The sequence below is a fragment of the Cheilinus undulatus genome, linkage group 7 (assembly GCF_018320785.1).
Source record: "Cheilinus undulatus linkage group 7, ASM1832078v1, whole genome shotgun sequence".
NCBI lineage: Eukaryota > Metazoa > Chordata > Actinopteri > Labriformes > Labridae > Cheilinus > Cheilinus undulatus.
In genome coordinates this window covers 15,277,810-15,289,850 of record NC_054871.1, presented here as the reverse complement: position 1 = coordinate 15,289,850, position 12,041 = coordinate 15,277,810, and the positions used below count along the sequence as shown (strand labels likewise).

Below are 12,041 nucleotides of genomic sequence, written 5' to 3'. Positions count from 1 at the left end.
ACAGATTTTCACAGGTACAGGGGAGATTTTGTGGCTCTTTTTATAAAAAGAAAGAAAGAAAAAAAAAGTAGAGTATAAATCCTAGAGATGTAATGGCATCGTTAATTTTGCGATATCGTGGTGACAGAAGCGTCTCAGTGTCGTCATGGACACGTGACAGTTCAAAACGGCAGGTCTTCAGGCCAAAAACTGTAGTTTTTTGATTGAAGCAGAGTGAAGGGAAGAGGCAGCTACAGTTCCCATTGACCTTTGCGTACCCATCATCCTTTGAGCTCCACTCGCTGGCTTTGTCTAACAGCGCAAAAATGGTGGCTGCTATAAGTGGCAAGGGAGAACCATGTGACAAGTTTTTGAGACTGTGAGGGCTCCAGCAACTGTTAAATCTGACGTGTGGGCCATAAATACTATACTGTGGACTTGTTACCAAGCTGTTACTGTACTGTGAGGTTTTAATATCATTACATCAGTATTATATCCACATTGGTAACAGCCAAAGTAAGTTTGGAATATTTGTTATATTGAATAATGGCAAAAATCCAATATCTCTGACCACTTTCATGAAAAATTTGCCATAGTTTTCAGTCTTAAAGAATATATCACAGAAGGTGGGAGTTATGCAGAAGCACAGGACAACACAGTGTGATTTAAAACAAATGCAACTTACGTGGAGACCTGAGACATGACCTTTGTGGAGGTGTCTTTCAGCGTGTCTTTCAAGTTGTCTTTGAAATTGCTGAAAAACTTCCCCGCTCCTCCCTTCACCATATCCAGCAGCCCTCCTCCATAACTGGCATCCATATCTGTGGACAGAGAACATTCAGACCATCGGGATTCAGAGTGATACAAGGATGATTATTTCAGTCTAAAAGTGAAGTAAATGTCAGCCTAAAAATATAACCGATAAATGAATTCAAGTTCTACGCAGATGATGTGTTTGTTTATTCAATGGGTGCTGAATATTGATCCTTCAATACAAAACTGGATTTCTGAGGTTTTCATTTGACTTAAGTGTAGAAGGTATGAGTCAGTGCACAACATACCAAGTAAACACATGTGTGGGTGTAAAGGCATGACAGACTAAGACACAAGAGACAAGACGACTAGAACTGTGTTTTGCTCGGTGAGTGTGTGGTACGCTGTTAAGAGTATGCAAGTGTTAGACAGAACTCAAGTGTCATATCTTAGTCAGCAACCCTCTGCTGATCTGAGATTCTCTCCCTCCTCTCACTCTCTCTTCTATCCCATATCTGCAGCCACAGTGATTCTGCAGAAGAAGAAAAACACACAAAAGGAAATTTCCAGCACCGTAGAGGCAGAAAAGAGTAAACCCCAGAAGCACCTGGACTCATCAAAACTTCTTCTACTCTTTTAATCTCTCAATAAGTGTTGAGTTTGGAGTTAAACAGCCGTGTGCTCAGAGGGGGTTTGTGCTTCTTTGTTTCTAAACGAAATCAACTTAGAAGTCAAGCAGTCTGTGTGCTTTTGAGGCACAACTGTAGTCTTCATTTTGTATTAGCATGGGGAGCTAAAGCTAATTTTTCTGATCTATGGAAGAGGTTACATTTTTTTCATCATGCAACATCAGACTTCACCTTGCGCTGCAACAGAAAACTGATGCATGGTATTAACATCCAACTGTTTCACACTTTCACATCACAACTCCTGCAATACTTGTGTTTACATTTGTTCATTCTGCCATGGCATATATCATCAAAAAATGGTAGATCTGCAGTGTTTCAGTGCTTATGATCAAACTGAGCTACAATTCTTTGACATTTATTTTCTTTTTACACTTCAGAGAGCATCAGTTAACTGTTAAAACAGTTAGCTGTAATATCTCTGCATATGTATCTCACAGCTGAGCTACTATGCTTTAAAAGGAGAAGATTAAGGTTGTATGCTTAGAAATATTTGCTATTGTAACAACTCTAGAAGCCATTTTTCAGACCCCTATCACTCTGAAAATTAATAAAGCTTTTAGCTGAAAATAAAAGAAAGCAGCACCTCTATGTTAACATTTAAATCCTTAAGAAGGCAGAAAATATTTTACATTTTCCTAATGTTACGTTACGCAACGTAACGCAAAAGTTACGTGTCAAGTTGAGCAGGGAAAGTCTGCAATTCATGTTTACTAAACTGAGAGAAGGCAAAGAGGAGCATACTGAGGAAGTGGCACAGATGGTTCATTATAATGAGATAGTGTCATTAGCTGGTAGTTAGCTGCAGTTTTTGAGACATTATTGCCACTAAAAGCATTACTTACGAGGGGAATGCTGGCTATTACAGGCCACTTTTTTGCTTTATGCCAGTGAGCCGCTGTTCCTGTTTCTCTGTAGGCCTATTAGTTATATTTATGACCACATCCAGAGAAGCTGTTCTTCATATACTGGGTGAAAACAATCCTATGAACCAAAAGCACTCATATTTCTTTTGCTTGTGAGGAAAATGCCATTTTACTTCTGCCAGTTTTTTGTGCTGTGGATGCTCACGTTTTGTTGATTTTAACAGCAGGCTTTCACACTAAGACAAATACTCAGAAAGACATTACAAACACTGAGGAAATCTATTGAGAATAAAAAGCTGGAGGGTGAGAAAAAGTTCCTGATAAATTATACACAATAAACTCCTTCACCAGGTTGTTCTCTATCCGCTTCTCTATCTCAAATAAAACCTGTGTACTTCAGATTCCTTTATTTCTTTTTTTTCTGAAACTGGTTCTATTCATCTTATTCTTCACAGATGATTTTTTTTGCAAATCTTCACTGATGTCTATATTTAGACTCTCTGCCTGCACAGACCTGACAGGGATGTTTTATTCTGAGACAAGGCTCATGCCTGTTGAACTCAAACAGCATATGATCCACAAAAAGTCCCAAAAGTAAAACCGTTGAATCAGATTTGACCAACAGACTAAGAGAAAAAGGTTGAAGCAGCATGTGCTCAGTGATTAGAGTGTAAGAACAGAGGCATCACACAAGTTTAATATGATAATATAAAACTGCTCACCTACCAGACTATTGCATTAACCCTGTACCTACTGAGTCTAAAAATGGCAATTTGGACATATTTTTTTATTCTGGCTGTAAAATAGTCAGGAAATGCCCCAAGTCTGAGAGCTTTGGTCCCTTTTCCCAGGAGTACTTGAACTTGACTTTTCAACATCTGGTTAATGATTATTGCACAGTATATCGAATTTTCAGCAGTTTAAAAAAAGAAAAACACAAAAACAGATTTGTTTTTCATGGCTTTTATGAGAAGAAATTTTGCTATTGCTCATGAAGTTTTGATTTGACATTTGAAATGTGAACCTAAACATGTTTAGAACAATCATCAGTCATTTTTTGAGTCTTGGACTCTGGGTGTGCAAAACACAGTGCAAAAGATAACTATATACATTTAGTGCAAATAAAGGTGGAAAAATGCATTCTCAACACTCTCAAGTAATATATTGTTATTGCACATGACAGACACGCACAAATGCCACTAACGCTATTTTTTGAAAACAAAACGCCACTCTCACTTGCTCTCCTTTTACTCTCTTCCTTTATTCTCCTTTTCTCACTCGTCCTCTGGCAAAGCTGCCTTTTCCGAGGTGCTGTTTGACATTACTGTAATATATATACCACACATCATATATTGCTGGATAGCACAGATTCTCAGCTCTCTGTCAGCGTTGGAATTTTTTAGATTGAGCAAACTTTCAAAGAGTTACAGTGTTGAGAATCCATGTAGCGGTCTCGCGATACTTCTGGTGTTTTGCTATGAATGCCCACGTCATATGGTTGCGAGTACTGTAATGAAACATATATGTGGGCTTTCCTAATTCTAATTCTCAGCTTTCCAACAGTATTGGATGGGAAAAACTTTGACAGAGTTATGGTAATAATACTCCGGACATATAAAACACAGCGCCGGAGCCGGCTCAGTAGGTAAAGGGTTAATATGCTCATATAAATCAAAATATGTTACAGAAAAAGAGCAAGTACTTTTCTTTTTGCCTCTTTCTCTCTGGATGTTGTCACCTTCTCTAAAACACGTAAAAAGTCTCAGGCAACATTAACAAAGAAATGATCCACTGAAAAATTAAACTGTTCTGAATTTTAAAAAAGTCCCACATTCATGCAACCATGCGTTGATAACCAAGGTGCACGGCAACAGGCAAAAAAATGACTACAAACACTGAGGTATAAAACCCCAACTCCAAAAAAGTTGGGCCACTGTATAAAATGCAAATAAAAACAACATGATGATTTGCAAATCTCATAAACCCATATTTTATTCCCACATTTAACCCACATATGTTGCCTAAACCTCAATGTACTTATCAGCACTGATAGAGAATTTCCAGATGTGTGAGCTGCCCACACCATAGGCACTAATGCAACCCCATACCATCAGAGATGCAGGCTTTGAACTGTGCACTGATGACAAGTCCCTGTCCTCTTTAGTCTGCAGGATACAGCATCTTTGGTTGCCAAAAATAATTTTAAATTTTGACTCATCCGACAGATGTTTTCCATTTTGCATTAGTCCATTTTAAATTAGCTTTGGCCCAGAGAAGACGGCTGCATTTCTGGATCTTGCGCAAATATTGATTCTTCTTTGCATGATATAGCTTTAACTTGCGTTTCTGGATTTGTGTGGATTGAAGATGAGGTTGCTTTTCTAAGGGACTCAAACTTAAGAGTAGATTTGTAAAAACATGGCTCAAGAGTCAGTGTTAGCCTAATGTGAAAAAGGCTGATACTATTTTTGGTACAAGATACTGGAAATGTGTTTTTTTCAATGGATCAAATCATGTACCATTTATTTCTTAGAGTTATATACCCAGTTTTGTGGCCTATAACTGAAAAGCAATGATCTCAGAGATAGTAAAAACATTACAAGAAAGACATAATTGAGATATCACACTTCTATTTCTCGAGTTGCCCCATGTTGAGCCTCTTAGTTTTTCTTCTGTATGTTTTAAAGTAGATTTAGACATAATAAAATTCATATGGCTCTATTCTTCCTTACTCGATATCTACTTTGATTGAACCATACCCTTTGCTCATTCAGATTAAAGGTCTTTGTTGTTTACAGACACCCCACTGAATAAATGAGAATGACCAGTCCTTTGCCGTCAGTGCCCCAAGCACTCCCAAGAAAAGATTTTCCCAAGAAAATCAGATCATCTGTCTCAGTGATCTCTTTTAAGTCCAGTCCTTTCTTTAGAACAGAGGGCCTTTCTGTATTTCTGTTTGGTTTAATTTTGCTTGAAGAAAAATATCTATTTATAGCTTTTTTAGGATTTTATTCAACAGGACAGTGGATATGGTTAGAAACTGGATATAGAGTTATAATAGCATACAGGAAAGGAGCTGGACTCAAACCTTAGCTGCTCACCTTGAAGGCTACAGTACATCAGTATCGACCTGCTTTAAGTTTTGTGTTATCATCTAAATTATATAAGTTCTCTTTCAAATTCTTATAATTACCTACATAAAAATTATGGAAAATCTTACCACCAAGAGTATGTGTTATTCCTACCTGTATTTTAATAGTAACTAAGCTTGGTGACAAACTTGAAGATCAGCTCAAACCTACAGGATTTTTAGTTTAAAACTCAAAAGCTACTGACATCATAATTTAATTCATCAGTAAAATCAGCTCTGCAGCTGTTTATGCTTTAAGGCTACTACAGCTGAAATGTAATGATAGGAATTGAACATGTGACTTTGAAAATGACAACACAAGCATGCATGCACCAAATCAAAAGACAAATAATATTAATGCCTAGTACTGCCCAGGTAAAATTACAGTCACCCAAGCTATCTTCTGATAATAGCATTTTATTTTCTGTACTGCAGTGTCAATGCTTTGCAAGATAAAAAGAAATAAAGGAAATGTAAAGCAAAGACAGAGCACCTTAGTTAGAGGCCTGTTCTGCCTAATATATAGAGAACAACCCTCTTAGCTTTCTGTTGGCTCAATTAACTTCCAAAATAATTTTATTTGTTGACTGTATCCTGGGCCAGTGTGATATAATCACTGTTTGACCTTTATTTAAAGGAATACTTCACATATTGAGGAATTTGCTCTTTTGTTTGCTACCTGAGGGTTTGATAAAAAGGTCAATATCAATCTCATGTTCTCATTATAAAGCTAGGCCAGCAGCCAGTTAGTTGAGCCTTTTAAAAGGAAACTGGCGGTATAGTTCTGCTGAAAAGCAACAAAATCCACTATTAGCATGTCTCTAAGCCAGGTGTATCCGATTAAAGTAAAAACATAAGGACACTATTGGCATGGTTTTATATTTCTATTCATTGCAAGCCTTTTTACCAAACAGTAATCCACAAGTTCAGGGTTTTGGTTTATCTGTAAGGATCTGCCTAATTTGCTTGATATGAAGGTACTTTGGGGGCTTTCGGGGGACTTGGATCTTGCTGTTGCAGCCAGGGGTCCTTTTCAGGCACATTTATGGAACTCAAAGTCTATTTTGATATTATTTTGTACACCCATAATTTTAAACATACCTCATATTTGATGAAGCGTAAAGCATCAGACAAATGCCTCATGGTAAAACTGCCATATCAAGCACCTACAAAGCTTTTTTAACCATCATGCATGTTTGAAACTTGCAGAATTACAGTAAAAGCAGTTTTTATTGGCTTTAGACATAGCCTGGCTAGCTCCTTTGCTCTGTTTCCCATCTTAATGCTAACCAGCTGCTAGCTCTACCTTTACCTCATTTGGCACTGGAGTGGTTTGATCTAAAAACCTAAATCCCAACAAGAAAGACGGTAAACTTTCTGAATCATTTGTTTAACACGTTGTCATACTAAGCACGACTACACTGAGGAATGCAAACTGCTCTTTCACCAGCTAGCTTTGGTCTATTTTTAACCTCCTTACTATGCAAATTTCCCAGCCGGTGAGCATGACAGCACATATTAGGAAAACCTGGATCTTGCTCTGCCTTGAAATCGAGAGCTAAATAAGTTCAGCCTGGATCTGCCAATCATGCTGCTCTGAAAAAGAGCTGACTGCAGTGATGGCGGAAATGGACAGGTAGACAAGAAAAAAGAGGGAGAAGAAAGAGAGGCATGTCTAGTTTGTCTAGTGTGATGAGTTTGTTGTCAGAACATGCCTCCTTCCTCTTACAGCTATGAACCTTTCTCTTTTAATATCCGGTTAGATGTGAATGACACAGGAGGATGTATTACAACACAACCGCTTGACAAGCAAACACATGACACAACACCTGATTCAGTGCTACTATACACTTATAGGCTTTGTTTTGTACCTGAATAGCTGGTGTACTCTATCTGTGGACTCATATCTGCATAATTAAAGATGGTGATGATGAGAAAGGTGTTAGGTTGATATCTGTTATACTGCTTCATGCAGAAAAGTGCACCACTGACTCAGGCTCTGATTGTGCTGGTCAAAGTAGACTGTGCAACCTTAAACATGATTTACAACAAAAAAAAATCAGTGCCGGATTTGAGACTGATCTTGATTTAAAACCAACAAACCCAAACTCATAAACGTGCTCACTCACAAGGACTGAAGAGGTGATTTTTAGCAATAAAATGTGACAGGGCCGACTACCTTATAATGATAAATTCATAGAAGCCAGCACACAGGGAGAGTTGGGCATTGACATGCATAAAAGACTCCCAGACTGACGTGGACCTTCAGTGTTGTGGTTCATGGTCAAGGTATCAATCTAATAGGCCATCAGGGTGACCAGAAGCTGCCAGAAGTGTTTGTCAGGGTCTGCATTACCAAATTACTCCTTGACTTTGAGGCTCAGGCTGATTTTTTTTGCTATGAACAAAACACAAACAAGGGCACTGAGAGGGAAAACAATAACCATTATTCACAGAAAAATCTACTTAATATTTGGTTGGTATGCACATTCGTATGCATGTACTTTAATGACGTATGGCATTAAGTGTGGATCCTTGGGGCTATTCCTGTCTTTTCTATAAACAAGCAAGCACAGAGAACCACAGCTATCTGCGCATTTCATGCTTGTAACCCCACCTGACAGAGCTTGATCACTTTTGCAATGAAGAATGGAGTAAAGTTGCAGTGTCTAGATGTGCAAGTCTTACTGAGACCTATCCACATAGACTCAGTGCAGTGATTGCAGCCAAAGGTGCATCTACTAAATATTAACTTGAAGGGGGTGAATATTTATGCCGTTACTTGTTTTACATCACATATTTTTGGTCAACTGACATTACTTTGAAGAAATCTGTTTTCACTTTTACACTAAAGAGGGTGTTTTTTGCTCAAAAAGCCATATTAAATTGAGCATTACTGATTTATAAAATCATTAAAAGGTTGAAACATTCAAGGGGATGACTATGAATCACCTCCTAGACCTAGCCAGATTCCATGTCTGTCATCAGGCTGATCCATCTTGCAAAGTTTCAAGCTGTAACATTTGTTCCATGGTAAGAGACTAACCGGACCAATCAGCATCATGTTGCCTTTTAAGACCTGCGTGAGTGCCGGCGCTCCCAATGCATATCTATTTTTACCCGCAGGTAGAACTGCAACCAAATGAGATAGAGCCATAATTCTTTTGCATATGAAACCGGAGGCGTAACACTAACATATCCCACATTCAATGTGTCCCAGAGTTAGTTTTTATCCAGAAATATCCTTCCTTCTTTTGCAGAAATGTAGTAAAAAGCGCACACATCAAAAAACAATATACTATATATGATCTGGACCGCTGCCTCTCACAGCACTTCCTACTTTACGTGTACGTGATGACGTATGATGATGTTTTGTACAAAACTTATAGTGTTTTCTTGCCGGTCATGAGTCGCACTTGTTATTGTTTCAACAAGGTCTTCTGCAAACATGTATAAACATACTGTCTTTTTGCAAATTGAGCATAGTTTCATTTTATAGCAACTAAAGGCTGTGAACAATGGTGGCCGGTGAAGAGACCAGTATTAATGCAGCTATAGCAGCAGCTTCTCTATTAAATGAAGAGTAAAGAACTGCACTGAAAGCTTTTCTTGGTGGAAAAGATCTTTCTGATCTTCTCTTGACAAGCTTTGGAAAAGGTCTGATTTACCATCTGGCTTCACTGATCATGAACAATGCTAGAAGTTGTCTATCAAACTTGCATCATGTAGTTTACTTCTCAGTATTATGAATTTCTCATATTTTGTTGCTCCATTGTAATGAATGTAACATATAAAACATTAGCATAATCACACTCTGACTTCTTTTAAAGATTCTGCCCTTCCCAAACACCATCTATTGGTTGTTTCCCAGATGGATGTGAGATAAATCCCATGCCATGGATATGTAAAACAGCTTATCTGGTGTGTCATGTTACCCTATTGAATCATATCAGAACAATAGCAATTATCTTGTTTATTTCTTGTTATTGTACCCCATCCGCCTGGGTCTTAAATGTTGCACTGCCTCTTTTTATCTTCCTTTTATGAATTTCTTTTTACGGCACCCTTTCTCCTCAGCTCCATTTCTTCATATCTGTGTTAATCTGCATGCTTGTTTGTCTGTGTGCCTCTCTTTCTGCGGCCAGATGGAAGTGGGAGTGTGCAGACTGCAGAGCCAGTTACAGTGACAAACGCTGCTATTACAAACACCAGGGGAGGCTCAGAAACAAGCAGGTAATCCAGCAGCAAAGCCCAGCTGCTCACAGAAGAGAGAAAGCAGGGCCATCAACAGACACGAGAGCTCTTGGCTTTGCGAGAGAGAGATCAATGGTTTGTTTGAATGTGTCTCTCTGTTTCTGGAGTGCCAACCTTTAACCCACAGTATCAGGCTTTGTGTGAATGGGACAGACACAGACAGGGACGGGCCCACAGACTCACACATCAAAGAGACATCCAAAAAAAAGAAAAAAAAAAAGCCTTGGCAGACCAGACAGACATCTGACACTGGAGCCCACTACCCCTACCACCCTTCCCTCACTGACCTGCCTTCCTACCTTCCCCATCTTTTGTTTCACAGCAGTGTTCATCCCAGGAGGCGGGCTGACTCCACTGAGCTCTGCAGAGGTGAACGCAGGATACACTCGACGCCAGATCTGTTTAATTAGCCGTCTTTTCTCCTAATCTGACCCTTTGATGTTCTCAACTTGGACCTTTGATTATTTAGAAACAAGAAAACCTAAGACAAGATAAGAAAAGATTGGATAGGCCTATATGTCCATGTCCCAAAAGGGGAACTTTTCTTGGACTCTGTCCCATAGTTACATAAATAATGAAAACACACAAATTCATAAATAAAATACATTGATATACAAATTTACAGTTAGATAAAGAGGTAGGCAGACAGATGTAAAGAGCATGTTATATTCTGACTGTTTCATAGTGGTTACACTGTAAATAACTTTGAAACAGCTCATCTTAAACTTGACACAAAGATGCAGGATGATTATATTGAGGTGGTGCTGAGAGTGTCTCTGCAAGTATTTAGTCCCTTTATCATCTCATAAAAATGTACATATTGCCGTTTGTCTTCTGGTCATTAAGCCCCACTGACTTTTTCCCCTTCACTCCAGAAAATAAACGCTGCATGCTGTCTGATATATGCTTGTAAATTACAAACTGTGGGCTGAAACAAGAGATCCTCTTAAAAGTTAACAAAATAAATTAATACAAACAGGTATCTGAGGATATTCTGAGGGTGATATGATGCTCAATAGTTATGATGCCATAATCATGGAAATGATATGGTTAATGGAAGGTGCAGGCTGATTGTCTGTCAGCTTTTATTCTAGTACAGCATAATGAGGATGAAAATAATAAATAATGCTTCATAAAGCTTGTTATATTATTTTTTAAAGAATATTAGACTACAAAAGGGATGCAATGTGGAGCCTCTCATAGATTAAACTGGTTTTGATATGAAGGGCAGGTTTTCTGTTTTCTATTTTTTGTTCTTTACCTGAACAGCCAATCGATTGGCCAATGTTGGGGTGTAATTTCAGCTGACCAAGTTTTTCTCTGGTTGACTAAATGTCTAATAGATACATGAATGGATGGATGGATGGACAGATAGACCGACAATCAAACGACGGACGGACAGACAGATAATGGGTTAAGCAGAGGGACTTTATGTGGGTCAAACTCAGTAAACATTGAGTGCAGAAGGATGCAAGACATTGGATTTTTGTCAATATCTAATATACAGTTATTTACATTTTTTTAACCAATACTAATATTGATATGGATATCTAAGGACTTTAATCTTTAAAACACACTTTAAAGTTTAAGGAATGGGGATACACAAACAAAAAGACCTAAGCTGCCGTAGATCTGTGCCTGTAACTCCACAATCTTATCTGTACATACAGCCAGTGCTTAAAGTTGAAAGTTTAAGTTTATTTTTAAACAGCAATCTACAAATATTTAAGTGTGAATGCCGTTTATCCAAAGATCAGTATGCAAGTAATATTGAGATATTTTACCCAATTATTAGATTTCCCTGATTTTAAGTAAGTTGGATTGAGATCAGTCAGAATTGGATAAATATAATAAAATCATTGAGTTTATTTCAATATCAACCATCTACTTTTCTATGTCTCTGTTAATATTCAGTCATGACCTTTGAGATCACATTTCCAAAATGTAAATATGTGGCATCATGCACTTTGCTTTTGTCCATTTTCGGCTTCTTAAATATTAAATGATTATGCTCCACACGCTTACAGTAGACTTTCCAAAGTTACTGGGTTGCCTACTCCACCCATTTATTCCCTCTATGATAACTGTAATTATGATATTTTAAAACAAGCAGTAATATCTATAATTGTGGAAATGTATAAGCCTTTATTAGCTGCATATTGCTTTAAGGTGGATACAAAAACCAGACAGTGGTCATATAAAATAGAGCTGAAGATAAAACTGAAAATAAACACACTACACAGTAAGTAATTACAAAGTAAGTAGGCTAATTCTCTAGCGACGCTAACACTTATAAGACATTATGTCATCACAACATATAATCTATAAATTAATACTGATAATAATCAACGTGATTAATAAAGTTTTCCTGTC

At 37.8% G+C, this 12,041-nt stretch overlaps 1 protein-coding gene across 3 annotated transcripts in view; it reads right to left on the bottom strand.

Annotated features, from left to right (window-relative positions):
• The window catches only part of dnajc6 (DnaJ (Hsp40) homolog, subfamily C, member 6), a 62,727-nt gene that overhangs the window by 37,709 nt on the left and 12,977 nt on the right, over window positions 1–12,041 (bottom strand). For all 3 annotated transcript variants that reach the window (XM_041791046.1, XM_041791047.1, XM_041791044.1), the window contains one exon: window positions 665–800. In XM_041791046.1, the coding sequence (XP_041646980.1) occupies window positions 665–800 (136 nt within the window). The remainder of the gene's footprint in view (window positions 1–664; window positions 801–12,041) is intronic.